Source organism: Malaclemys terrapin, chromosome 20, assembly GCF_027887155.1.
Source record: "Malaclemys terrapin pileata isolate rMalTer1 chromosome 20, rMalTer1.hap1, whole genome shotgun sequence".
Lineage (NCBI taxonomy): Eukaryota > Metazoa > Chordata > Testudines > Emydidae > Malaclemys > Malaclemys terrapin.
In genome coordinates this window covers 1,032,413-1,059,558 of record NC_071524.1, presented here as the reverse complement: position 1 = coordinate 1,059,558, position 27,146 = coordinate 1,032,413, and the positions used below count along the sequence as shown (strand labels likewise).

Sequence of the window (27,146 nt, the reverse complement as noted above, 5' to 3'; positions counted from 1 at the left end):
CCTCCCCCATCCCCACTCCTGTCACCATGGAAACCAAAAACAGTCCCACCAAACACAGCTACCGCCTGTGGGGCACTGCTGAGAGGAAGCTCGCAGCGCTGGAGTCCTCAGCTGGGGCACTGCTGGGGACACTACTGCAGAAGTGATGTGACAGTTACCGCAATCACAGGAAACACCTTTATTCTCTGAGCAATACCATAACAACCGTTCTGCAGGGCCCGGCCCTGCCCTGCACCCTCCCTGGATCACTTCCTTTTTCACCTCTCTGCCCCAGATCCGCCCCCGGGGCCCATCCACCCCGGTATCCTGCCCTGCCCCTCAGATCTGCCCCTGGGGCCCATCCACCCCGGTATCCTGCCCTGCCCCTCGGATCTGCCCCCGGGGCCCATCCACCCCGGTATCCTGCCCCTCGGATCCGCACCAGGGCCCATCCACCCCGGTATCCTGCCCTGCCCCTCGGATCCGCCCCTGGGGCCCATCCACCCCAGTATTCTGCCCCTCGGATCCGCACCTGGGCCCATCCACCCCGGTATCCTGCCCTGCCCCTCGGATCCGCACCGGGGCCAAGCCACCCCGGTATCCTGCCCCTCGGATCCGCCCCCGGGGCCCATCCACCCCAGTATCCTGCCCCTCGGATCCGCCCCCGGGGCCCATCCACCCCGGTATCCTGCCCTGCCCCTCGGATCTGCCCCTGGGGCCCATCCACCCCGGTATGCTGCCCCTCGGATCCGCCCCCGGGGCCCATCCACCCTGGTATCCTGCCCCTGGGTGTGGAGTTCTGGGGGATGGGGGGCTGTGTGCATGGGGGGCTGGGAGCAGTGGGGTATGTGGGGGCTGTGTGCATGGGGGGGTGGGAGCTCTGGGAGATGGGGGGCTGTGTGCATGGGGGGCTGGTAACTCTGGGGTATGGGGGGGCTGTGTGCATGGGGGTGGGAGCTCTGGGAGATGGGGGGCTGTGTGCATGGGGGGCTGGTAGCTCTGGGGTATGGGGGGGCTGTGTGTATGGGGGTGGGAGCTCTGGGGGATGGGGGGCTGTGTGCACAGGGGGGTGGGAGCTCTGGGGGATGGGGCGCTGTGTGCATGGGGGGAGCTCTGGGGTGTGTCTGCCGGGGTGAGGGAAGGTGGGGGTACATGGGGGGGAGTCGGGGGACACGGGCACGGGGTTATGTCCCTAGTCCATGCCCGGGGGTCCCGTCTCTGCCTGTGGGCGGGAAGGGGAGGGGCGGGGACACACACACTGCCCCACCCTTCCCCGGGATGGCACGTGTACGCCACTGTCCCGGCTGGGCGGGGTGTCTGCCCCCCGCCCCACGCCTTTTCCGCCCTGAGCAGAGAGACCCCCCCGCCCAGCGCCGCGCTCCCAAATCTCTGCAGCTAGCGCGCAGCGGAGCAGCCAGCGCCCCAGATCCGCTCCGGGCCCCCAGCGCCGCTCCCCAGCCGCCTCTCCGGGCCCCCAGCGCCGCACCCCAGATCCGCTCCGGGCCCCCAGCGCCGCGCCCCAGCCGCCTCTCCGGGCTCCCAGCCAGGTAAATCTCTTGCTCCATGCGCCCCCCGCTTCCTACGCATCGCGCCTAGAGCGCAATGGAAACGTGTCTGGGGGACCCCCAGCTCTGGGAGCGGCGTGTGGGGGGTGTCAGACTCTGTGTGGGGCTTGGATCGGAACCGAGGGGTTATTTTTGGGGGGGGGGGGGTGAGCGGAACTTTTTGGGGGACCCAGCCCAATGTGGGGTTTGGGGGCATCACCATTTTGGGGGGGTTGTGGGGAGAATGAGGGGTGTGTGGCTTGGGAGGATTTCTGGAGGCTGGGTCAAAAAGTGGGGGGTTTAGTGGGGGGTGAGTGGAGCATGTGGGGGGGGCTGCAGCGGGTGGGGTGACTTGGTGCTCTGCAAGATTAGAGGGGTCCGTTGTGATTTGGGGCTGGGGGCAGCCCCTCTGGGGGGGGGATTGGTCCCTCTGGGGGGGGGTTGCTATGCCCTGTGGATGGCAGGATATTTTGGGCAGCTCAGGGTCCAGCCACACCCTGGTTGCACTGAGATTTGGGCGGGACTGTCAAACCTGGGGTGCAGCATTTGTGGGGCTACCCCTCTGTCCCCCCCAAAAAGCCCCACCACAGGACACTGCCCCCATGCCTCTTAACATATTCCCTCCCCCATAGGAATTTTGGCCCAACACTGGGGTAAATATTTTGCCGGGGGGGGCGGTTACCCCACAAAAAGGAGGGAGCTGAAGAATCTCAGCCCCCCAGAAGAGGGGATTGTGGGGGGGATGACTGTGAGCCCCTATCATTCATCCCCTGATCTCTTGGTCCCTTGAGTGACATGGGAGGGGGGCTCACGGCTGGGGGAAGGAGTTTACCAGGCAGTGTCTGTCTGTCCCACTGGCGGGTGGGCCCTGCAGGGGGTGGCGGGCTGGTGGGGCGTGTCCGTCTGTCCCGCTGCCCCCTATAGGGAGGGCTCAGAACTGCCCCTGGTGGGGTGGGGTGGAGGTCACACAACATGGCAATGCAGGAGCCCCGCCTGGCGGGTTCTGCGGGCTAGGGAGAGAGAAGTGTGGGCTAGTGGTTAGAGTGGGTGGGGCCCTGGCATCAGCAGGGTTGTATGGGCCGTGGGTTCTGCCAGAGAGAGCCGAGACCTGGACTTCCTGTGGCTGAACAGGGCCAGTGCCCAGGGAGGTGTGAATCGAAATGTTGGAGAAGGGGGTGGGGGGACTTTTGTCTGGGCTGTTGGCACTATGGGGATCTGCTGCCCTGGGCCAGCGCTGGGCGCCCGTAGACCTCGCTCAAAGGGCTCGGGGCAGGAAGGCGCGGGGTCGTGAGCCCCGTTTCACAGCTGGGGAAATAGAGGCACAGAGTGGGGTAGTGGCTCGCCCCAGATAGCCCAGCAGGGCCAGGGAGTCCTGGCGCCCAGCCCCTGCTCTAACCACTAGACCCCACTGCCTGCACAGAGGCAGGACAGAACCCAGGCGTCCTGCTGCGCTCGCCTGGCTGGGGAAGCCCAGCCTCCTTCCAGGCCTGTGACCAAGGCCCTGAAATGCCGAAGGGAGGTGGAAAATAACATGCTGGGGATGGGTTTTCTCTAGGCCTTATAAGGGCAGCGGCTGCAGGCTGCCCCCCCACACTGCCCTTCCTCCCCCTCCCTTTGCCCCTCCTCTCTGGCCCCCAGCCCAGCACTACCCGAGAGACCAAGGGAGCTGCTCTGAGACAGGCAAGCACTGGTCTAGTGGGTTGGCTGGGGGGGCTGGGAGCCAGGACTCCTGGGTTCCATGGTCAGGGAGGAGCAGGGCTCCCAGCCCAGTTGCCTAGTTTCTTCCCAGGCAGAGCGGGATCCGGTGTCTGGCTCCCAGCGTCATGGGCAGGGCCGGGGCTGGGCGAGTTTCCAGCCACCGCTCCCGCCTGACAGACAACGACATAGCGGATCTGTGCGAGGGAGGGACCGAGAGGAAGTGACATGGCTCCTACTGGAGCCGTTAACTGCCTTCACCATCTCCATCTCCATCACCCCCGCTGTCAGTGTCTAATTAACTTGATTGAGTGATTGGTTCTCCCAGCCCCTCCTCTCCTCAGAGGTGGGGAAACTAAGGCAGACAGAGGGGCAGGAGTGGTGCAAAGGGTGCACAGTGTGTCAGGGGTAGAACCCAGGAGTTCTGGCTCCCAGCCCCCCCGCCCCACTCTAACCACTAGATCATCCTCCCCTACCGTCAGGCTGGGCCCACTGCTCCGCTGTGGAGGGACCCCAGGACTTGGGTACGGGAACAGGTCTCCCTCCAAGTATCCGGCTCGCAGCTCCTCCCTGCCCCCCTTCATAAACCATATGTCCCCCCCCCCAGTTCAATCTGAAGGTTCCTGGCCTGCCCCAGGGGCCAAAACCCTTTCACCCCCGCATCCAAGCAAGCAGGGAGAGTGGCGGGGGGGCAGTGGGTGGAAGCTAGGTGGGGAGGGAGCAGGGCAGCATTGGGTGGCAATGGGGAGCAGTGGGACATATTGGGGAGCAGCCGTCTGACCGCTTGGTTCGGGGGGAGGGGACCTATGTGTATCCCCCCCACACTTCCCTGCTCCATGACAAGATATTTCTAGGCCTGGCTGAGCAGTTCCAGCTGTTGGAGTTGGGGGGAGGGGGCCCTGGCTCCCAGGACCCGGGGGGGGCAGGAGGGGGGGGCCCTGGCTCCCAGGATCCAGACAGGGCCGGGGGGGGGGGCTGGCCCTCAGGACACTAGGTGGGTCTGGAGAGGGGGACACTGGCTCCCAAGATGGTGTGGGGCCGAGGGGGGGGGAGGGGGAGGCGCTGGCTCCCAGGACCCAGGGCGGGGCCGGAGGGGGGGGCGGTGGCTCCCAGGACCCAGGGCGGGGCCGGAGGGGGGACGGTGGCTCCCATGACATTGGTGGGGCCGGGGGAGGGGGGCAGTTGTTGGCTCCCAGGACATGTGTGGGGCCGGCTCCCAGGATCCATGTGGGGCTGGAGGGGGTGGCGCTGGCCTCAGGACACTAGGTTGGGCTGGAGGGGGGGCACTGGCTCCCAGGACCGGTCGGGGGGGGATCTTTCCCGCTGTGAATTTGCCCTATGCCTGGCAGTGCCTCCAGGGTGGCTTGGACCCATCCCCCACTCTGCCACGCAGCCTTGGGGGGCCCCCCATCATGCTCCCATCTTTCTGTCCCAGCCCAGAGCCCTCCATCACTCCTTCGTTCGGCCGCTCTCTCCTTCCCTCTCTTCCTCCATCTCCCTTTCTCCTCCCCACCCAATTCATGCTACAGAGGTGCACATTCCCACCACCCCGTGCTCTCACCACTAGCCCCCACTCCCCTCCCAGAGCCGGGGAGAGAACCCAGGAGTCCTGGTTCCCAGCCCCCTTTCCACAAGCTTTTCAGCCTGGCGCTATCCACAGGGCATTGGGGTCATGAACCCCAAGGTCAGCTCAGCCGGGCCCTGCCGGTGACTGGGGATGGGGTGTCTACCTCGGACCAGAGGCACTGAAACAGCCCCCTTAGAAAGAGAGAGAGAGAGAATGTGTGTGTCCGTCCGTCTGTCCATCCGTCCCGGCTGCCCCCTGCTGGAGTGGATGGAGATTGCCCAGCTCTGTGCATATGCCGGATTCCTGTACCGCGCCCTGACTCTCCTCCCCCATCTCCTCCTCCCCAGGTGACCCCGCCATGCCGATCCAGCGCGTCAAGTCCGTGGGCAACACACAGGCCCTGACCTCGCAAGTGGGCATTGTCCGCCTGCTGGAGGCGCTTTTCGCCTGCGTCACCTTCAGCCTGGTGGTGCACCAGGGGGGCTGGAATGGCCGTAACGGTGACTGGTGCATGTTCTGCTGGTGCTTCTGCTTTGCCATGACGCTGCTGGTGCTGCTGGTGGAGTTCGTCGGGCTCCAGCACCGCATACCCGTCTCCTGGAAGAACTTCCCCATCACCTTCGCCATGTACGCCACCCTCATGTGCCTCTCGGCCTCCGTCATCTACCCGGTCACCCACATCCAGCACAACGCCGCCTATGGCAAAACCAAGGACTACCGCATCGCCGCCACCGTCTTCTCCTGCCTCACCTGCCTGGCCTACTCGGTGGAGGTGACCATGACCCGGGCCAAGCCGGGCGAGGTGACGGGCTACATGGCCTCCGTGCCCGGGCTGCTGAAGGTGGTAGAGACCTTCGTGGCCTGCATCATCTTCGTCTTCATCAGCGAGCCGGTCTCCTACGACCAACACGAGGGGCTGAAGTGGTGTCTGGCCGTCTACTGCATCTGTTTCATCCTCTCGCTGGTGGTCATTGTGCTGTGCATCGGGGAGTGCACCGGCTGGCTGCCCTGTGCCTTCAATAAGTTCCTAAGTGGCTACACGCTGCTGGCTGTGCTCATGTATGCCACGGCCACCGTCATCTGGCCCATCTACAAGTTCAACAAGAATCAGGGTGGCGAGCCGAACCGGCCCTCCAGGTGCAGCGGCCACAGCAATCGCTTCTGTGACTGGGATAAGTTGGTGGCCGTCGCCGTGCTGACGGCCATCAACCTGCTGGTCTACCTGGCCGACCTGGTGTACTCCGCCCGGCTCATCTTCATCCAGGCCTAGCCGCGCCGGGGGCTGCTGGGCCGGCTGAGGGCTGGGGATAAGGGCTGGTCTCCCACCGGGTTCTCCGGATCTCATCTGTCTGTCTTGTCCTCTCATTCATTTATTTATTCATTCTTTTCTTTTCTTTCCTTATTCTTGCATCCTTTTTCTCTCTCGTTTATTGTCTTTCTTTCTTATAATTATTCATTCTTTTTCTATTTCATTTACTGTCTTTATCTTTCAGGTATTCTTTTCCTTTATCCCTCTCTTTGTCTTTCTTATTTATTCTTTGCTCTCTTGCGTTTCTTTCATTTCCTCTCATTCATTCATTTATTCGTTTCCTTTTTTTCCTGTCATGTATTTATTCATTTATTTTCTTTCTCTCTCTTTTGATCATTCTCATTTATTCCTTCTTTTCTTGGAGCTCTCTCTCACTTTCTTTTCTTTCACTTGGTCTTTTGTTCTTTTTCTCTCATTTTCTTGCTTTCATTCTTTTTCCTTCTCCCCCCCCCCCCCCCAGCACTCCCCGTCCAGGCGTACCCACTCCCTTGTAATAACAATGTTATCCTTTTTGCCTTAGCCCAGCCCTCTAAGATGCTCGTTGCCTCCCCTCCACGGTGGCTGGGGGTGGGAGTGGGGGAGGAATCATGGCTGACCACGGGCCATTCTGTTCCTTTTCTCCAGCGGGAGCTGTGGCGGATGAAAAATTGGTGGCCTGACAGGCAGGGCCCAGGGACCACTGGGGCCTTTTAAACCAACACCTCCAATCCCAGCAGAAGTGGGGGGAGGAACAGGAGGGAGGATGGGAAAGAGGTGACCACTCCCCTTTAATGGAAATATTTGTCTGGTGGTTAAAAATGCTTGCCTGCTGGAGTCTTAAAGGTAATGGGTGCACTCTGGCGCCTTCCTAAGAAAAAGCCTCTAGTGGTTAAACGGCATGCAGCCTTTAATGAAAATATTTGTCTGGCGGTCAAAAACCCTTGCCTGTTGGAGCCTTAAAGGTAAATCACAGAATCAGCCCTCTAGCTGGATATTTAAAAACACAAAAAAAAAAAAAACCAAACCCCCCCCCCAAACCCCCATTTGCTTGGTTCTTGAATATTTATCCAGGGGTTTTAAATAGTCCTGGCGGCCATTATCTTAAAGGTGATGTCGCCGGACCCGTGCCTCACCGTGCTAGAATGTAGCTAGCTGCTTACATCTGTCCAGTCTCTCTTTTTGTATCATTCATCTGGTTTTTTTATACATCTATTTTTTACACTGGTATAAACGCAGACAAAAGGTATTATGGTCCTCGTTGCAAGTGTTTGTGTCACGATTGACGTAACAAATTACAGGGGGTGGGTTATATATGTATAAATATATAGAGAGAAAACAATAAATGACTGAAAGGTACTTTCTGTGTTTGTCTGTCGTCTCTCCTGTTTAGAGCTTTGCCGATAAGGATAAGCCAGGGCAGGAAGTTTGAACACGGAAAAATGGCTCAGGGAGGGCAGAGGATGGGGTATGGGGGCCTTTCTCCTTTAGGGGGCGCTGACTCCCATCCGGCCCCAGGGCAGGGACTGGCTGGCTCAGGGGGGCAGGGAATGGGGTGTGGGGCCTTTCCCCTCTAGGGGGCGCCAGCTCCCATCCGGCTCCAGGGCAGGGACTGGCTGGCTCAGGGGGGCAGGGAATGGGACCTTTCCCCTCCAGGGGGAGCTGGCTTTGATCCCGCCCAAGAGTTGGGGGGCAGGCTGACTGGTGGGGTGAACATGGAGGAGGGGCCATGCGGGGCAACCCCCGGCAGTGAAAGGCTTGTTTCTCTGCAGAGGCTGCGGCTGAGGCTGGGCGTGGAGAAGGGACGGGCGTCCGGCCCAGTGGAAATTCCAGCTCAGAGCTCCGTTTCCTCGGTGGGGAGCTCTCTGAACGCAGCTGTTGTTGCGTAGGGATGGGCCGGGGAAAGACCCAGAGAGAGGATATGTCACCATCTCCCGCGCTGGCAACTCCAGTCACCCCACTGGGACAAGCAGGGGCCCACGCCCCACCCCAGAGACAGCTGCATCTCAGCCCTGGACAAGGGGTCCGCATATACCCAGCCCCCGCGCCCCACCCCAGAGGTGGCCACGTCCCAGCGCCGGGTGAGGTCATTGCTATGTATAACTGGGGGGCTCTGTTTTCCAGCGCGGGGAGGAGCTGGCTAGGGTGCGCTCCTGGGGCTGGTGCCAGAAGGGGCTGGGCAAGGCCGGCCTGGAATGAGGTGATTCCTTCAAACAGCCCTGTCTGGGCTGGGGAAGGAGTGACGGGAGGCGCTGCTGTCTGGCTAGTGTTAACCCCTTCCTGCCCTCTCCTCCCCGCCAGCCCTGTCCTCCACAGTCAGGGGAGAGCATCAAGGAGAGAACCCAGGAGTCCTGGCTCCCAGCCTCCCCTGCCCTAACCACTAGACCCCACTCCCCTCCCAGAGCCAAGGAGAGGACCCAGGAGTCCTGTCCTCCCAGCCCCCCTGCTCTAACCACTAGACCCCACTCTCCTCCCAGAGCCAGGGAGAGAACCCAGGAGTCCTGGCTCCCAGCTCCTGCTGCTCTAACCACTAGACCCCACTCCTCTCCCAGAGCCAAGGAGAGGACCCAGGACTCCTGTCCTCCTAGCCCCCCTGCTCTAACCACTAGACCCCACTCCCCTCCCAAAGCCAGGGAGAGGACCCAGGAGTCCTGTCCTCCCAGCCCCCCTGCTCTAACCACTAGACCCCACTCTCCTCCCAGAGCCAGGGAGAGAACCCAGGAGTCCTGGCTCCCAGCTCCTGCTGCTCTAACCACTAGACCCCACTCCTCTCCCAGAGCCAAGGAGAGGACCCAGGACTCCTGTCCTCCTAGCCCCCCTGCTCTAACCACTAGACCCCACTCCCCTCCCAAAGCCAGGGAGAGGACCCAGGAGTCCTGTCCTCCCAGCCCCCCTGCTCTAACCACTAGACCCCACTCTCCTCCCAGAGCCAGGGAGAGAACCCAGGAGTCCTGGCTCCAAGCCCAGCCCCCGCGCTCTGACCACTAGACCTGTAGCCCATACCACTAGCGGTGGCATTGGATTTGGTGTAGCAGTAGCCTCTGGACCTATATGCCATAAGGCACGGGCGTAAACAGTTCATGTAAAGCTTTGAGGCCTAATGGCCTGGCAGCCACCCTGAGTTTTGGGGCGCCGGGACCACTGGGCTCAAGGGGGGGTGTTTGATACCAGGTTCTTGGGTCGCTTAACCCCGAAGCTGCCTTGGCAACCGACCGGCATGCGTGGTAACAAGCGACACTCGTTAAGACCCTCAAGTCTAGGACAAGGGCAGGCCGACATGGCCAGGGCGTGAAGGTTTGATATGGACCCCAGCCAGGAGGCTGGGCACGGCACTGAATACACCGGCCAGCCTCCCAGGTGAGAGGGCCAGCAGGCCAGTTTGCCACGCCAGGGCCATGTCCGCCTCTCCCCGAGGACGGGTATGTGCAGATGGGCAAGGCCCGAGTCGAGGCAGCCCGGGATTTCTGCTGGCCTTGTGTGGGCCGGAGCGGTTCTGTCTTTACGTGTTGCGCTGAGAAATGCGGCTGGAGCCCTGCTCGGCCTCGGTGGGGTGGGAGCGCAGTGGGGTTCCCGACCAGATGTAGGATGTGGGAACCTTGATTCTGGGCCAAGAAGCCTCTCAGAGCCAAGGAGAGAAACCAGGAGTCCTGGCTCCCAGCCCCCGCCTGTTCTAACCACTGGACCCCACCCCCTCCCAGAGCTGGGGAGAGAACCCAAGAGTCCTGGCTCCCAGCCTCCCCGCCCCCCCATCTAATCACTAGGCACCACTCCCCTCCCAGAGCCGAGGCGAGAACCCAGGAGTCCTGGCTCCCAGTCCCAGCCCCCCCTCCCCCAACTGTTTTTAGCCTGGATGAGTCAATCTGTTCTCAGGAAAGGGAGGTTTATTGGTCCCGGGATGGGGGGGGGGAGGAGGGGGACATGAGCTAAGCGGGGTGCGTCCACAGCGTGAGTCAGGGACCAGCTATTCTCGGTAGGCACCTTCACCCGCTGAAGGCTGCTTGGTATGGGGGCTGAACGGGACCTACTTGGGGTGCCCCACAGCGAGCAGCGCACCCCACACTGCCCTGGCCCAGCATGCAGTGGGGCATCATCCAGCCATCGCCCCCAGCACTCCCTCCCTCCCCCCAACCTCTCCATCCCTCCCTTTATCCACGACCCTATCCATCCCCACATCCTCCAACCATCCCTTTACCCAGCCCTTCTTCTATCCCTCCCCCACACCCCTCCATCCCTCTCCCCCATGCCTCCCTCCATCCTGCCCACACCCCTTCCTCCATCCCTTCCCCACACCCCTTCCTCCTTCCCTCCCTTTACCCACCCCTCCATTCCTCCCCCGCACCCCTTCCTCCATCCCTCCGCCCACACCCCTTCCTGCATCCCTCCGCTCACCCCTCCATCCACCCCCTCCCCCCCCCCGCCCAGAATGTGGCCTGGAGGCAGGGCGTGTGGGAGTGGGTCTCTGGCAAATCTGAGGGGGTGCTGAGCTGTGAGGGGGGTGGGGAAGATCTCTGTGTGTTGGGGCACGAGGGAGTGGGGAGTCTGTGTGGGTGGGTGGGCAGTTGTGGTGGGGCTGTGGGCAGGGGTGGTGGCGTGCAGGGCGCTGTGCATTTGTGGGAGAGCTTGGGGGGGGGCTGCTGAGCATAGCGGGGCTAGGGGGGCTCTGGAATCGGGTGTGTGTGTGTGTGTGTGTTCCAGTGTTGGGTAGGGGGGCTGTGTGGCACTGCATGGGCCTGCCCCAGAGGGGAAGGGGCATGCTGGTAGCACTGGGCCAGGCAGGCCACTGTGCGTCTGCTAACCGCCGGTTTGTAAATAGCGCCCTGCATGGGCTGGGCAGAGCGAGGCCGCCCTTGTCATGTCAGGCCCCATCGCCCCCGGCCAGCCCCTCGCTCCAGGGACTGACCCCTGCCTTGCCATGCCCCATTGCCCCCCGCCGGCCCCTCGCTGCTGGGACCAACTCCCCCTTGCCATGTCCCATTGCCCTCAGCCAGCCCCTCGCTCCAGGGACCGACCCCAGCCTCGCCAGGCCCCATTGCCCCCGGCCGGCCCCTCGCTCCGGGGACCGACCCCCCCTACATCATGCTCCACTGCCCCCACGGGGGCCCCACAAAAGGTTGATCCGGCCCTGCCCCAGCCCTGCCTGGGCTGCAGCCCCCCCAAGTGTGGAACTGGCTGAAACGCTGGGGCTGCAGCGACACCTGCTGGCTGCTGTGAGACCAACAGAAAACAGCGCCCCAGGGCAGCCCCTTTGCTTCCATCCCCTCCCCCGCAAACGCCGCCTCTGAGACTCCTGGCGAGGAGTGGGGTCTAGTGGTTAGAGGGGGTGGGGCTGGGAGCCAGGACTCCTGGGTTCTCTCCCCGGCTCTTCCATTCTTGTGCTGTATGACACTGGCCATGTCGCTGCCCCTCTCTCTGCCTCAGTTTCCCTACCTGTGCCACAGCATCCCCACCCTTGGCTCCCCTGTTAGGCTCCCCGATTGCCCTGGGGAGGGGGTGCCGCCCCTCCTGGCCCCAAGGGCTGATGGGAACCATGTCTTCCTGTGCTGTTTGTTCTACTCCCCTTCCCCCAGCCCCCTGGGTTGGGAAATCCTCCCCACCGCAGCTGTTCCCTGGACTTCTGATAAGGCCCCTGTTCCCCTCCAGCCTCTAATCATTAACCCTCAGGGCCATGGGCAACCTAGAGCGCAGGACATAGCCTGCCCCCTCCCTGCCCCCCGATCAGCCCCACGGGCCCATCTACCCCGGTATCCTGCCCCCTCGCTGCCCCCCAATCAGCCCCACGGGCCCATCTACCCCAGTATCCCACGCCCTCCCTGCCCCCTAGACCAGAGCCACGGTGTTACCAGATTTGCCAGGTACTTTGGGGTTTGCTCATTTATTAGAGTTACTCTTCGGGGCGGGGGGAGAGGGAGGTCGAGCACTTCTATCAATGTGCAACTTGTGTTCTCACACGGAGACCTACCTCTCCCTGCTGCAAGTCCCCTCCCAATGGAGCGACGCTGCAGGGCCTCGGTTCCCCTGGGCTGGGTTCCTCCAGCCCCAGAACCACCCACCCACACTCACTCTCTCTCTCTGAGGACCGGGTTAACCAGCACTCCCAAGCTGACCCTGGACTCAGCAGACTGGGTCGAGCAGCATTTCCAAGCTGCCACCCCCTGATGTCCCAGGTTCAGCATGTCCCTGTCCCCACTTTCCCGTGACAGTTGTTCTGGCAGGAACCCATGTGATGAGCAAACCCCACAGGATTTTTGGGCGCTGCCGGGATACTTAGCTTAGGTACGAGGAGCGTCGCTGCAGGGCGAGTGGGGAAGCCAAACAACACCCACGGGGCGGGGGCAGAGCGAGAAGCAACCAGTTATTTATTGCCAGGTAATAACCATAGGGGAGCCAAACAAACAAAACTGTTATAATATTAAATCAAACTTAAATTTGATTATAAAAGGTTTAAAAAATTATAACTGATCACACAAGTCAGGGTCAGAAGGCTACACCTAGAGAGAGAGAGAGAGAGAGAGAGAGATGGGTTCTCACCACTCCGTGAAGCTTGACTCGATCGGGGGTCCCAGGTGGTGTTGGTAGCTGAGGGTCCGGAGTGCTGGAGACAGGCGGAGCCCCCAGCACGATCAGTCAGGAGAAGATGTCGTCCCAATGGAACTGATGCAGAGTTTGGATCCAGGCATCAGAGCACTGACTTGAGCGTGGGAAGGGGTTTTTGTAGGGCAAGAACAATGGTTCAGGGGAGACACTAGGTGTGTTTGTGAGTAAATTGATGGCTCAAGGGAGAAGACCAAAGTTGTTTTGTTCAGGCTACACAACAGGAGCTGATCATTCCTGGCCATGGACGGTGTACCTTGGAGGGAGCTCACAGTGCAGTTAGGGAGCTTCAGTATTTCGGATACCAATGGAGGATTCGTTACTAGAATTGGTCTGATAACTGCTGAGCTGGGGGTGGGCTCATTAACATCTGGAGCAGAGATCCCCCATCATGCACTGCTTCCCTGCTTCCCTGACCCCAGAGTTCCCTGCGGTTCTTGCCTTGGAATCTCTGGTCTCCAGTCTGTAGCTGATGGAGATGCCTCCTTGTCCCATCTCCCATGCAGATGAGGCCAGGGGAGTTTCCTTAATCCTGTCACCCTTGTCCCAGGGGTTTCGGTGGGTCTCCCACAGCCTTTCCATTGCTTTTTGTAAGTCTGTCTCTGATCGACTTTGGTGCAAGCAGAGGCGGGGGGGGGGGCGAAGGTCTTTCGTGAGTCAGACAGGCTGGATACTGCGCCCTGGTTCCCCAAGAACACAGAGCTGACAGGTATCCTGCCCCCCGGATCAGAGCCATGGGCCCATCTACCCCAGTATCCTGCCCCCTCCATGGCCCCTGGACCAGAGCCACGGGCCCATCTACCCTGGTATCCCACCCGCTCCCTGCCCCCCAGACCAGAGGCATGGGCCCATCTACCTCGGTCTCAGATAGTGGTCAGCTGTAGCTGTATCAAAGTGAAAGGAGGAAGATCCCAAATGCCCCACATGGGCAATGGAGGCATAACTCCCCATAAGGAAAGGCTCCTCCAGCCCCCTACTCCCCCACACTTAATGCGTCTGGGGGAAGAGGGAACCCCCACACCCCTTCCTGACCTCACACTGGGCCCAGGAGGTTCTGCTGCCCCTGAGCCCCTGGTGCTCATGTAGCGGTCAGTTCCGCAGGCTAAAGACATGTCCCGGGTTTAACAGCAGGGGTCGCCGCTCCTGGGGTTGGGGGAGGCAAGCGGCTGTGGTCTGGGTGGGACAGGGATGGACACACTGATCCCCTCCATCCTTGTCCCCCCCCCCTCCCAGAGTCCTTCACCTCCGTGCCCCTGCTCTGTTTGTGCGTGAATAGTATCAGGTCTTTGGCCTTTTGTTCCCTGGCTGCCTGCATTGGACGCTGCCCAGGCCCTATTCCAGGAAGCCGCCTGCCTGGGAGAAGGGGACATGTGAGCCCCCACAACGCCACCACCCAGCCCTGGGGAATTTGCCCCCCCCCCCCATGTGGGATTCCTGGGAGAGGGATTTTGGGATGTGGTGGCAGAAGCACTGGGGAGGAGGGAAAAGGGGGACCCCTTGGAGCAGGGAGCTTCCCAGCTGAACCCTGAAATTATCTGTCAAGGGAACGTTCCCCTGGCTGAACCCCAAAATGAGCTTACAAGGGGTAATTCCCTGCCTTCAACCCGGATATTTTCCCATAGCAGGGAGATTTCGCCTGGTGAACCCTGGTATGAGCCCAGAGGGGTCCTCCTGAGTGAACCCCAATATTATCCCACAGGGCAGGGGTCCCCTGGTGAACCCCCCCAATATTATCCCATAGCAGGGAGATCCTGGGTGAACCAATATTATCCTGGGGGGACCCTGAGAATGAAAACTATTACCCTCGGGGGGGGATTCCCTGGGTGAACCCTGATATCAGAGGGGTACCCCCAGGTACCCTGATATATCCCATAGTGGAGAGTTCCCAAGGTGACCTGTGCTATTATCCTGTAGCAGGGAGTTCCCCAGGTGACCCCTCATATTATCCTATATGTGGAATTCCCCCAGGGTGAACCCTGGTATGCTGTAGCAGGGATTCCCTGGGTGACTCTGATATTATCCCATAGCAGGGAGTTCTTCTGGTGAACCCCAAGATCATCCCTTAGTGGGGCATTTCCCTCCCCACCCCATTCCAGGCCCCGGAGGATTCTGGGAGAGATTTCAGCGTCTTGCTTTGTTTTATTTCTCTACTAAAAATGGCAAACTCACAGCCAATAAATACAAGTGAACATACAGCCCCCGGCCCGCCCCCTTCCCCCTCCAGAGAACAGAGGCCTCCCCGGCGCGGCCCCCCACCTCCTGCCACAGAGATGGGCTCAGAGTCCACTCCAGGTGTGAAAATCCAGGCCGGGATTTCACTGAGGCCACATGGAGGAGAAAACCTGGCACTGGATTATCCTGGCTGCTGAATGGACACGACTAGATTCCCCAGCCCCCCCTCCCCAAGCGTGGACTGGTCCTCTGGGACATGCGGGGAGAGGGGAGGGAAAACCCGGCACTGGATTCCACTGCCAGCTGGAATGGAGTTGCCCGGATTTTCTATCCTCCCCCCAGGAATGGCATGCCAGCCCCCCACCGCCCCCCCCCCCCCCGTTCTCTATTGGGGTCGGAGATGGGCTCTAAAGCCAGGACTGGATCCTCCTGCCAGCTGGAATGCACTGAATGGGGACAGGGAAGCCTCCTACCACTGCCCCTCCCCCCCACAGCTCTTTCACGCCCAGCATAATGGGGCCCTGGTACCAACGGGACCATTGCACGATGGGCCCTCTCATGACGGGAACTTTGCATGACGGAACCTCGCATGATGGGACCATCTCACGCTGGGTCCTTGGCCCTGCAGCCTGTGCACGATGGGGCTCTCGCACGAGGGTCCTTTGCACAACGGGGCCTTTGCACGATGAGACCTCACACGCTGGGGCCCTGGCATTGCAGTCTGTGCATGATGGGGCCTTTGCATGATGGAAGCTTCTTTGCACAATGGGGTCTTCGCCCGACGGGCTCCTCACACAACTGCACCTTTGCACAAGCAGTCTTTGCACTCTGGGGTCCTCGCATGAGGAGCTTTCACACGATTGGTCCTCCCAGGAAGGGACCATTGTCAACGGGTCCCCTGCTGGCCGCTGGCTCCTCCCCGCCGTGTGGGCGGTCCATCTGGTCAGGCTGTGTGTGGGTGTCGGGGGGCCGCGGGGGGCTCAGCAGGGGCGGATCTCGGACACCACCCGCTTGGGGAAGAACTGGTACTGCAGCCACGTGGGCTCTGAAACGAGACAGGGCGGGTGAGGAGGGGAGTGCGGTAAAAATACCCCCAGAACCCCTACGGCTCCCCTCTGAATCCCACCCCTCTTCATCTCCCCCCACCCAGGACTCCCCTCTTCCCCCCCAGGATCCACCTCCCCCACCCCCTGCCCGTGGACATACCCCTCCCCCCACAGCTCTCCACCCCACCCCTCTCCTGCTGCCTCCCTACAGCTCCCTGTCCCCACAGTAAATCTCGCACTCCCACGGCTCCCTCCCTGCCCCCACTTCCCTAAGGCCCCACCCACGGCTATCTCCCTGTCCCCCACTTCCCCATAGCTCCCCCCACGGCTATCTCCCTGCCCCCACTTCCCCATAGCCCCGCCCAGGGCTCCCTACATGCCCCCACTTTCCCATAGCTCCAACCACAGCTCCCTCCCTGCCACCCACTTCCCCATAGCTCCCCCCACAGCTATCTCCCTGCCCCCCACTGCCCCATAGCCCCCCCCCCAGGGCTCCCTCCCTGCCCCCCACTTCCCCATAGCTCCCCCCACAGCTCACTCCCTGCCCCCACTTCCCCATGGCCCCCCCACAGCTCCCTCCCTGCCCCCACTGCCCCATAGCTCGCCCCACGGCTCCCTCCCTGCCCCCCCCAGCCTCCTGCCCCTCACCGTCGTAGCAGGCCGGCAGGGGCAGCAGGCCATCGAAGCAGCGCACGGGGGCCTGGTAGCTGCAGCTCTGGGTCTGGGTCTGCGTCTGGTTCTGGCTCCGGCAGTAGAAGGTGACGATCTCCCCGTGCTGGACCTGCCCTTGTGGGATCTCGTGGATCCAGAGCTTGCGGCCCTGGTAGAGCACACGGCTCCGCTGGGCCGGCACCAGGCAGCGCGCTGCGGGGAGACGGGAGACTGGGGTAGATGGGCCCGGGGGCTGATCCAGGGGGATGGGAGGAGGCGGGAGACGGGGTAGATGGCTAGTGGGGCTGATCACAGGGGGTGGCAGGATACTGGGGTAGATGGGCCCATGGCTCTGGTCCAGGGGACAGGGAGGTGGTGGGATACCAGGATAGATGGACTGAGGGACTGATCCAGGGGGGATGGGAGGAGGCGGGTTACCGGGGTAGATGGGCCCGGGGGCTGATCCAGGGGGGATGGGAGGAGGCGGGATACCGGGGTAGATGGGCCTGGGGGCTGATCCAGGGGGGATGGGAGGAGGCGGGATACCGGGGTAGATGGGCCCGGGGGCTGATCCAGGGGGGATGGGAGGAGGCGGGATACCGGGGTAGATGGGCCCGGGGGCTGATCCGGGGGGGATGGGAGGAGGCGGGATACCGGGGTAGATGGGCCCGGGGGCTGATCCGGGGGGGATGGGAGGAGGCGGGATACCGGGGTAGATGGGCCCGGGGGCTGATCCGGGGGGGATGGGAGGAGGCGGGATACCGGGGTAGATGGGCCCGGGGGCTGATCCGGGGGGGATGGGAGGAGGCGGGATACCGGGGTAGATGGGCCCGGGGGCTGATCCGGGGGGGATGGGAGGAGGCGGGATACCGGGGTAGATGGGCCCGGGGGCTGATCCGGGGAGGATGGGAGGAGGCGGGATACTGGGGTAGATGGGCCCGGGGGCTGATCCGGGGAGGATGGGAGGAGGCGGGATACTGGGGTAGATGGGCCCATGGCTCCGGATGGGGGTTCTGGGGAGGAGGGGAGCGGAGGAGGGGCGGTACCTCTGCAGAAGGGCCGGGGCGACCAGGTGCCGTTGCCCCGGCAGGTGACCCGGTTGGTGCCATCCAGCAGGTAGCTGCGCTTGCAGAGGTAATAGACCAGCTCCCCGGCCCGGTACTGAGGCTTCTCCACCGCCACCAGGTAGCCCTCAGTGATGTCCCCGGGGGGCGGGCAGAACACGGCTGGGGGAGAGACGGGGTCACGGACAGGCCCTGAGCATGGACAGAGTGGGGCGGGGGGTGGAGGGAGGGAAGGACAAAGGGCTGGGTGGAGAGATGCAGGTTGCGTGGGGCGTACATGGATACAGGAGTATGAGGGGGGCGGATGGGGCTGTGAGGGGTGGAAGCGATGTGGGGGGTACCGGGATGCAGGGTATATGGGGCAGGTGAGGGTGTGGGGGTGGATGGTTGGAGGGATGTGGGGTTGGATGGCTGGAGGGGTGTGTGGGTGAATGGGGGTGTGGGGGCTGGTTGGCTGGAAGCGATGTGGAGGGTACAGGGATGCAGGGTATATGGGGGGGATCTCTCTCTCTAGGGCATCCCCCAAGCTCCCTTGCACCCCCTTCCAAGAGCACAGTCCCAGCCCCCCACATTCCCTCCCAGCTGGGAGGGGGCCTGGCCTGGCGCTGGAGCCTGGGAGGATGGCCAGCCCTGGCATGGGGGCAGACGGGGACAGAGAGAAACCGGGATGCCCCTCATGCCCCCCTTCCCCCTACTCACGGCGGCAGGTCGGGGCAGGTCCAGACCACTCCTGGTTCTCCTGGCATCGGATGGTCTCTGGGCCTTCCAACCGGTACCTGGATGGGAGGGAGAGGTGAGGGTGGAGATGGGGCTGGGCTCTCTGGGGGCCTGCGGGTCGGGAGTGAGGGGCACCGGCAGAGCTGGGGGGAGCCCAGGGTTGGACTAGCGGGGCTGCGGGTCGGGATTGAGGGGCACCAGCAGGGATGGGGGGGAGCCCTGGGCTGGGCTGGCAGGGGCTGCGGGTCGGGAGTGAGGGGCACCGGCAGAGCTGGGGGGAGCCCAGGGTTGGGCTAGCGGGGCTGCGGGTCGGGAGTGAGGGGCACCGGCAGAGCTGGGGGGAGCCCTGGGCTGGGGCTGCGGGTCGGGAGTGAGGGGCACCGGCAGAGCTGGGGGGGGGGAAACTCACCCGCGCTTGCATTTGTACCGCACCTCCCCGCCTGCACTGTAGGAGGCGCCACTGTAAAAGCCATTGTCGGTCTCTGGCGGGGGGCTGCAGAAGGATGCCGGGGTCAGATCCCCTGGAACAGAGGACGGAAGGGGGAGGGGAGTCAACTGAGGGGGGGGGTCACCCCTGTCTCACAGCCAAGTTCCTCCCCCCTTAACCCTTGGCATCCTCCAGACACAAAGAGCCATTAAAGGCCTCAGCAAGGGGAAGATTTTTTTAGGTTCCTTCCCCTTAAACACCGCCAGGGGGCGGGGCAGTCTCCCTTTAAGAGACAGGCCCTTGCCCCGCCCTCTTCCAATAGGCCCCTCCCCTTTCCAATTTGCCCCTCCCTCTTAGTAGACTCCATCCCCACTGGGCCCTTCAGTGTCCCATTAAACCCTGCACTTCCCTTATTTGCCATTGTAAGACATTGGGCCCCTCCTTCTCAGTGTAAATGCCTCCCCTTCTGCCCCATTTGCCTCCTCCCCCTCCCAGCAGGCCCCATCCCATTCCACATTTGGCTCCTCCCCTTATTTAGCCCCACCTCTCCTTCTCCAAAGCCTTCCCCTCCCGCCCCCGAGGCTGTAATTCCCAGACCAGGGGGGGAACCCCATGGGTTTCGCTGGGAGTAGGTCCCTCCCCGCGTGCTACTTCTCCCGGACTCCTGGGTTCTCCTCCCCCCAACAGGCTCCATCTTTCTCCTGGGTGGCGGGGTGGGGGGAGAATAAAGAAGACTTCGGAGCCCAAGGGTCAGAGATCACCTCGGAGTGGAGGGGTCACCCAATTTGGGGGTTCAGAGTTTAGATTGAGGATCTGGCTCTAATTTTTTTGGGGGGGCAGCATCTGGGGCTCGGAGGGGAAAGTTTCTCTTATTTCACTGGCATTTTAGGGGAGGAGGCAGAGTCTTGGCTTTGAGGGGAAAATTCAGGGGAGTCAATTGGTTTTGGAGGTGAAGGTTCTGTCTCCCAGCCCCCCCCCACCCCGCATTGTCCTTCCAGAGCTGGGATAGACCCCAGGAGTCCTGCCTCTCAGCCCCTCCTGCTCTGACCACTAGAGCCCACTCCCCTCCCGGGGCCGGGGAGAGAACCCAGGAGTCCTGGCTCCCAGCCCCTCCCCCAAGTGTACTGTCGTGGGGGCGGTGGGACAGTTTCCATCTGGCCCAGAGCTCGATCCCTCCGGGGAGGCGGCCCCTTAACCCTATTTAGCGCCGGCCCTCTTGCTCCAGATGCTGGGTCCCCTGGCTCCGCCTGGGGGCGGGCTGGGGGAGGACGCAGGACCAGGATAGCTGCTTTGCCTCCCTATCTAGGTCTCTGCTTGCCAGGGGATCCATTACCCTTGAATCGGCCCCGGGACTCATCCTGATCAGTTCACTGCCTAGAGAGCAACCTGCCCTTGGCAACTGCCAGCGTGAGTGGCTGGGAGCCAGGACGCCTGGGTTCTCTCCCTAGCTCTGGGAAGGGAGTGGGGTCTAGTGGTTAGAGCAGCGGGGCTGGGAGTCAGGACTCCTGGGTTCTCTCCCCAGTTTTGGGACATCTGTAAAGAGACCAGGAAACAAGAAAAAACAATCCAGGACCTTGTGTGTTGGTTTTTCTGTTACAGTGTTGGCAGCTGATGACGCAGGGTGGAAGGTGGAGAAGGCTGGAGGTGTGAAGTGATGTTGTGGGGTGTTGGTGACTGGTATACGGTGATGGTGTTGGTGTTGGCAGCAGGTGTTGGGTGTGGGTGACACTATTGTGTTTTGGTAGTTTGTGTTGGGTGACAGTGTTGGTGGTGGGTTCTGGGAGTGGGTGATGGTGTTGAGTTTTGGGGGCAGGGTGACAGTGTTGTTGGCAGGTGTTGGGGTGACGGTGTTGGGGACAGGTGTTGGGGTGTGGTGACTGTGTTGGGGTCAGGTGATGGTGTTGGGGTGGGGTGATTATGATGGGGCAGGTGCTGGGTGACACTGTTTGGGATGGGGTGATGGTGTTGAGGGTGGGTGTTGGATGATGGTGTTCGGGGAAGGTGACAGTGTTGGTGGCTGGTATTGGGTGACAGTTTTGGGGTGGAGTGATGGTGTTGGGAGTGACTGTTGGGAGACAATGTTAAGGGTGGGGTGAGTGTGTTGTGTTGTATGATGGTATTGGGGCAGGGTCACAGAGCTGGGGTAGGTGTTGGGTGATAGTGTTGGAGGTGGGGTGACAGTCTTCGGGGTGGGGTGACAGTGTTGGGGGCGGATGTTGGGTGATGGTGTTGGGGCAGGATGATGGTGTTGGGGGCGGGTGTTGGGTGACGGTGCTGGGGGAAGGTGATGGGGTTGGGGGTAGGGTGATGACATTGAGGGTGGCTGTTGGGTGACGGGGGTGGGAGCGGGGTGATGGGGTTGGGGGCGGGTTTTGGGTGACGGTGCTGGGGGAAGGTGACAGTGTTGGGGGTGGGGTGACAGGGTTGGGGCAGATGTTGGGTGATGGTGTTGGGGTGGGGTGATGGTATTGGGGGCGGGTGTTGGGTGATGGTGCTGGGGGAAGATGATGGGGTTGGGGGTACGGTGACAGGGTTGGGGTGGATGTTGGGTGATGGTGTTGGGGGCAGGGTGATGGCATTGAGGGTGACTGTTGGGTGGTGGTGTTGGGGGAAGGTGATGGGGTTGGGGGTAGGGTGACAGGGTTGGGGGTGGATGTTGGGTGATGGTGTTGGGGGCAAGGTGATGGCATTGAGGGTGGCTGTTGGGTGGTGGTGTTGGGGTGGGGTGACGGGGTTGGGGAGGGGTGACAGAGGTGGGAGTTGGGGCCAGAGAGGATGTTGGGTGATGGTCTTGGGGGCAGGGTGGTGGAATTGGAGACGGCTGTTGGGTGATGGTGTTGGGGCGGGGTCATGGGGTTGGCGCAGATGTTGGGTGATGGTGTTGGGAGCAGGGTGATGGTGTTGAGGGTGGCTGTTGGGTGACGGGGTTGGGGGCAGGGTGACGGGGTTGGGGGCAGGGTGACGGGGTTGGGGGCGGATGTTAGGTGACGGTGCTGGAGGTCGGGTCACGGTGCTTGGCACTGCAGGGTGGATGATGGTGAAGGTCCTGGCTGGTGACTGGCGGTGGCGTTCCTGTCCCTTACGTTCGCAGGGTGCCGTCAGACTCCACTTCCTGTCCCCTTGGCATCGGCTCAGCGCCACTCCCTCCCCTTTGGACAGCCTGAAGCCCGGCTGGCAGGTCACCTCCATGAGGGCCCCGAAGCCACGGGAAGCCTGGGCCAAACGCGTCTCGGCGTTATCAATCTGCACGGGCCATGGGCAGGTCCGGCCTGGGAAGGACAAAAACATTTGGGAGGGAGGGAGCCAGGACTCCTGGGTTCTGTCCCGGCTCTGGGCAGGGAGTGGGGTCTGGTGGTTAGAGCAGGGGGGCTGGGAGCCAGGAGTCCTGGGTTCTGTCCCGGCTCTGGGAGGGGAGTGTGGTCTAATGGTTAGAACTGGGGGGCTGGGAGCCAGGACTCCTGGGTTCTGTCCTGGCTCTGGGAGGGGAGTGGGGTCTAGTGGTTAGAGGGGGCTGGGAGCCAGGACTCCTGGGTTCTGTCCCGGCTCTGGGAGGGGAGTGGGGTCTGAAGGTTAGAGCTGGGAAGGGGGCTGGGAGTCAGCAGCAGCCCTGGCCCCTACCGGGTGTCACACAGCTCAGCCCGCAGGCCCCATCGCACAGGCACTGCCTGCGGCCTGAGCAGTCGCGGTCCTGGGTGCAGGTCCTCTGGCAGGTCTGGCCTGTTCCCTCCGCTGGCTCCTCCCTCCGGGCTGGGCAGAGACTGGGCCCATCTGTGCCTGGCAGGACACGAAGGAGAGCTGTTAGAGTGGTTTGTATGGGTTGGGAAACTGAGGTGCAAAAGGAGGGGAAGGATGTCACAGCAAATAGAACCCAGGAGTCCTGGCTCTCAGCCCTGCTCCAACTCTAACCCACTAGACCCCACTCCCCTCCCAGAGCTGGGGAGAGAACCCAGGTGCCCTGGCTCCCAGCCAGCTGTTACCACAGGGATGCCCACCCCGTACTGTTAGAAATGGAGAAGTTTGAAGCAGGGGGTGGGCCGCATACAAACATTTCCCTCTGAAGCCCCCCTGACTTTACCGGGAAGGGCCCCTGCAATCCCCACCATAGCCACCCGCTAGAGGCGCAGGTCTGCACGTGCCTCTGGGCCCTGCTGGGTGGGGGCCGGGAGGGGTGCAGAATTCTCCCCTCCGTACTGGCTGGGGAGCCTGGAGGGGTGTCCATCCCCCAGACACCTGTCTTTCCACCTGGCCCCTTACACCATCCAGCCTCATACCCGCCCCCCTCTATCCCCATCCACCCATCTATCTATCCATCCCCCTTCATCCCCATCTATCTATCTATCTATCTATCCCCATCCACCCCCTCTATCTAATCTATCCCCATCCACCCCCTCTATCTATCTATCTATCTATCTATCTATCCCCATCCACCCCCTCTATCTATCTATCTATCCCCATCCACCCCCTCTATCTATCTATCTATCCATCCCCTATCTATCTCCCTTCACCCTCTCTATCTATCTATCCCCATCCACCCCTCTATCTATCCATTCCCCTTCATCCCCATCTATCTATCTATCTATCCCCATCCACCCCCTTTATCTATCTCCCTTCACCCCCGCTATTTAATCTATCCCCATCCACCCCCTCTATCTATCTATTTATCCCCATCCACCCCCTCTATCTATCCATCCCCCTTCATCCCCTATCTATCTCCCTTCACCCTCTCTATCTATCTATTTATCCCCATCCACCCCCTCTATCTATCTATCTATCCCCCTTCATCCCCTATCTATCTCCCTTCACCCTCTCTATCTATCTAGCCCCAGCCACCCCCTCTATCTATCTATTTATCCCCAGCCACCCCCTCTATCTATCCATCCATCCCCCTTCGTCCCCTATCTATCTCCCTTCACCCTCTCTATCTATCTATCCCCATCCACCCCTCTATCTATCTAGCCCCATCCACCCCCTCTATCTATTTATCCCCATCCACCCCCTCTATCCATCCATCCATCCCCCTTTGTCCCCTATCTATCTCCCTTCACTCTCTCTCTCTCTCTATCTATCTATCCCCATCCACCCCCTCTATCTATCTATCCATCCCCCTTCATCCCTTATCTATCTCCCTTCACCCTCTCTCTCTATCTATCCCCATCCACCCCCTCTATCTATCTATCCATCCCCCTTCATCCCCTATCTATCTCCCTTCACCCTCGCTATCTATCTATCCCCAGCCACCCCCTCTATCTATCTATCCCCATCCACCCCGTCTATCTATCTATCTATCTATCTATCTATCCCCATCCACCCCCTCTATCTATCTATTTATCCCCATCCACCCCCTCTATCTATCCATCCCCCTTCATCCCTTATCTATCTCCCTTCACCCTCTCTATCTATCTATTTATCCCCATCCACCCCCTCTATCTATCTATCTATCCCCCTTCATCCCCTATCTATCTCCCTTCACCCTCTCTATCTATCTAGCCCCAGCCACCCCCTCTATCTATCTATTTATCCCCAGCCACCCCCTCTATCTATCCATCCATCCCCCTTCATCCCCTATCTATCTCCCTTCACCCTCTCTCTCTATCTATCCCCAGCCACCCCCTCTATCTATCCATCCATCCCCCTTCGTCCCCTATCTATCTCCCTTCACCCTCTCTATCTATCTATCCCCATCCACCCCTCTATCTATCTAGCCCCATCCACCCCCTCTATCTATTTATCCCCATCCACCCCCTCTATCCATCCATCCATCCCCCTTTGTCCCCTATCTATCTCCCTTCACTCTCTCTCTCTATCTATCTATCCCCATCCACCCCCTCTATCTATCTATCCATCCCCCTTCATCCCTTATCTATCTCCCTTCACCCTCTCTCTCTATCTATCCCCATCCACCCCCTCTATCTATCTATCCATCCCCCTTCATCCCCTATCTATCTCCCTTCACCCTCGCTATCTATCTATCCCCAGCCACCCCCTCTATCTATCTATCCCCATCCACCCCGTCTATCTATCTATCTATCTATCTATCCCCAGCCACCCCCTCTATCTATCTATTTATCCCATCCACCCCCTCTATCTATCCATCCATCCCTCTTCATCCCCTATCTCCCTTCACCCTCTCTCTCTATCTATCCCCATCCACCCCCTCTATCTATCCATCCATCCCCCTTCGTCCCCTATCTATCTCCCTTCACCCCCTCTCTCTATCTATCCCCAGCCACTCCCTCTATCTATCTATTTATCCCCATCCACCCCCTCTATCTATCCATCCATCCCCCTTCATCCCCTATCTATCTCCCTTCACCCTCTCTATCTATCTATCTATCCCCATCCACCCCCTCTATCTATCCATCCATCCCCCTTCATCCCCTATCTATCTCCCTTCACCCTCTCTATCTATCTATCCCCATCCCCCCCCTCTATCTATCTATCTACCCTGCTCAGCCCGTGGTGGGGGCCCCGGGGTCGGTTCTCTGGAGCTGCGAACTGGGGCCCTCCCTGGTTTCTAGCAAAGGGCTGTCTAAAGACCCGGCCGGGACAATTACCTGGGAACAAAATCACATGGGACAAGGGCAGGCGTCTGAGCCTCGGGGGGGCAGGGTCAACCCCTCCAGTCTGTACCCCCCTTCCCGGGGGGGGGGGTGCGGGATCCCCCCTCCACTCTACAGCCCCCTTCCCGGGGTGCTGCGGGATCCTCCCCCCAGTCTACAGCCCCCCTTCCTGGGGGTGCGGGATCCCCCTCCAGTCTATAGCCCCCTCCCTGGGGGGTAGGGAAGGGGGTGGAAGGACCCCTTGGGGGAAGGGAGGGGGACAAGGCAGGGAGCCTGCGGGGGGTGGTTCCCTAGTGGGGGAGGGGGACAGGCCTGAGGACGGGGGAAGGGGGACGCGAGGGCAGCGGGGGTGGGGGTAGGAGTTGGGCTGGTGGGGGGGAGTGAGCTGGGGGGTTACCCTGACGAGGGAGGGGAGAAGGGGGAGGGGCGTCGGGGGGAACCCTCAGAGAGGGGAGGAGGAAGCATGTGAGCCCAGCGGGTGGGGGGAAGGGATGGGGAGCCCGGGGGGGGGTCCCCTGCCCCTCACCTGTGGTGCAGTGACTGCCCCAGGGCAGCAGAAGCAGCAGGAGGAGGGGGGCACCGTGGGGCATGACGGGCGGGGTCCTGCGACGTCCCTGTGAAGCCAGTGCCCCCGAGGCCTGGGTATATATCGCCCCCTCCCCCTGGTTATCGATTAACCACCCCTCGCCAGGGGACTCTGACCTCCCGGCCAGGCACGCAACAGCAAAACAGCCCCACGTCACTGCAGAGAACCCAGGAGTCCTGGCTCCCAGCCTCCCCGTTCTAACTACTAGTCCCCGCTCCCTGCCCAGAGCCCCGGAGAGAACCCAGGAGTCCTGGCTCCCAGCCTCCCCGTTCTAACTACTAGTCCCCGCTCCCTGTCCAGAGCCCCGGAGAGAACCCAGGAGTCCTGGCTCCCAGCCTCCCCGTTCTAACTACTAGTCCCCGCTCCCTGCCCAGAGCCCCGGAGAGAACCCAGGAGTCCTGGCTCCCAGCCTCCCCGTTCTAACTACTAGTCCCCGCTCCCTGCCCAGAGCCCCGGAGAGAACCCAGGAGTCCTGGCTCCCAGCCACCTCACTCCTCTTTCCTCCCCGTAGCCTCCCAGAGCTGGGATCTGGGGGGATCTGAGGGGATCCGGGATCTGGGGGGGGGATTCGGGTGTCAGGACGGTGGGGTTCCACATTTGGGGGTGTCCTCAGGCCCCCCTCAGGGAACGCCCCCCCGCCCCTTTCTCCTTTAAGGCCGACTCCTCCCCCCGGAGCCGTCAGAGACCCGCCTCCCCCCATCCTGCTCTCCCCCCACAGCAGACACACGGCCCGACCGGCCGTCAGCTCCCGTACCGGCGCGCCCGTCCCCACCTCGGCCTCCTGCGGCGCCTGCTGGAAACCTCCGCTCCGCCGTCGCCTTCAGCCCTCCGGTCCCTGCCTCCTCTTCTATCCCTTCTTCTCTCATCCCTTCCATCCCTCCTTCTCTCTACCCCCCCATCCCTCGGTCCCCTGCCTCCTCGTCTACCTCCCCTGTTCTCATCCCTCCTTCTCTTTATCCCTTTCTCTCATCCCTCCCTCCCTTCCTTCTTTCTCTCTACCCCTCCTTCTCTCCCTCCATCCCTTGCCTCCTCTTCTGTCTTCCCTGCTCTCATCCCTCCCTTCCTTCCTTCTCTCTACCCTCCTTCTCTCCATCCGTCCTCTACCTTCTCTCTATTCCCCCATCTCCCCTTCTCTCCTCTCATCCCTCCCTTCCTTCCTTCTCTCATCCCTCCGTCCCCTGCCTCTTCCCCTTCTCTCCCTCCCTCCCTCCTCTGCCTCCTCTTCTCTCCAACTCTCCTCTCCCTCCTGCACCCCTCCGTCC

The 27,146-nt window shown here is 61.5% G+C and overlaps 2 protein-coding genes across 3 annotated transcripts; one reads left to right on the top strand and one right to left on the bottom strand.

Moving 5' to 3' along the window:
* Nucleotides 1-1,316: 1,316 nt before the first annotated feature.
* Nucleotides 1,317-7,429, top strand: MYADM (myeloid associated differentiation marker). Its single transcript, XM_054010010.1, has 2 exons — nucleotides 1,317-1,526; nucleotides 5,133-7,429. The coding sequence occupies exon 2, from the start codon at nucleotides 5,144-5,146 to the stop codon at nucleotides 6,053-6,055; it is 912 nt and encodes a 303-aa protein (XP_053865985.1). The 5' UTR covers nucleotides 1,317-1,526; nucleotides 5,133-5,143; the 3' UTR covers nucleotides 6,056-7,429.
* Nucleotides 7,430-15,774: 8,345 nt separating this feature from the next.
* LOC128826627 (beta-2-glycoprotein 1-like) lies at nucleotides 15,775-26,759 on the bottom strand. Of its 2 annotated transcripts, none has more exons than XM_054010006.1 (8): nucleotides 26,657-26,759; nucleotides 22,357-22,512; nucleotides 21,822-22,007; nucleotides 18,721-18,832; nucleotides 18,294-18,370; nucleotides 17,577-17,756; nucleotides 16,528-16,743; nucleotides 15,775-15,878 (listed from the first exon to the last, which is right to left on the bottom strand). In XM_054010006.1, the coding sequence occupies exons 1-8, from the start codon at nucleotides 26,757-26,759 to the stop codon at nucleotides 15,814-15,816; spliced, it is 1,095 nt and encodes a 364-aa protein (XP_053865981.1). In that variant the 3' UTR covers nucleotides 15,775-15,813. The 2 variants fall into 2 exon arrangements, with proteins under 2 accessions (XP_053865981.1, XP_053865980.1); XM_054010005.1 differs by lacking the exon at nucleotides 26,657-26,759 and adding an exon at nucleotides 25,825-26,133.
* Between the last annotated feature and the right edge of the window lie 387 nt (nucleotides 26,760-27,146).

What these genes read in the sequence shown, in the direction of transcription:
- MYADM (XM_054010010.1), top strand. Translation starts at nt 5,144, where the DNA reads ATGCCGATCCAGCGCGTCAAGTCCGTGGGCAACACACAGGCCCTGACC.
- LOC128826627 (XM_054010006.1), bottom strand. Translation starts at nt 26,759, where the DNA reads ATGGAAGGGATGAGAGAAGAAGGGATAGAAGAGGAGGCAGGGACCGGA. An exon ending in TCTGACGGCACCCTGCGAAC is followed by an intron (nt 18,833 to 21,821) that starts GTAAGGGACAGG and finishes CCTCTGTTCCAG; the next exon opens with GGGATCTGACCCCGGCATCC. An exon ending in GCCCCGGCCCTTCTGCAGAG is followed by an intron (nt 16,744 to 17,576) that starts GTACCGCCCCTC and finishes GTCTCCCCGCAG; the next exon opens with CGCGCTGCCTGGTGCCGGCC.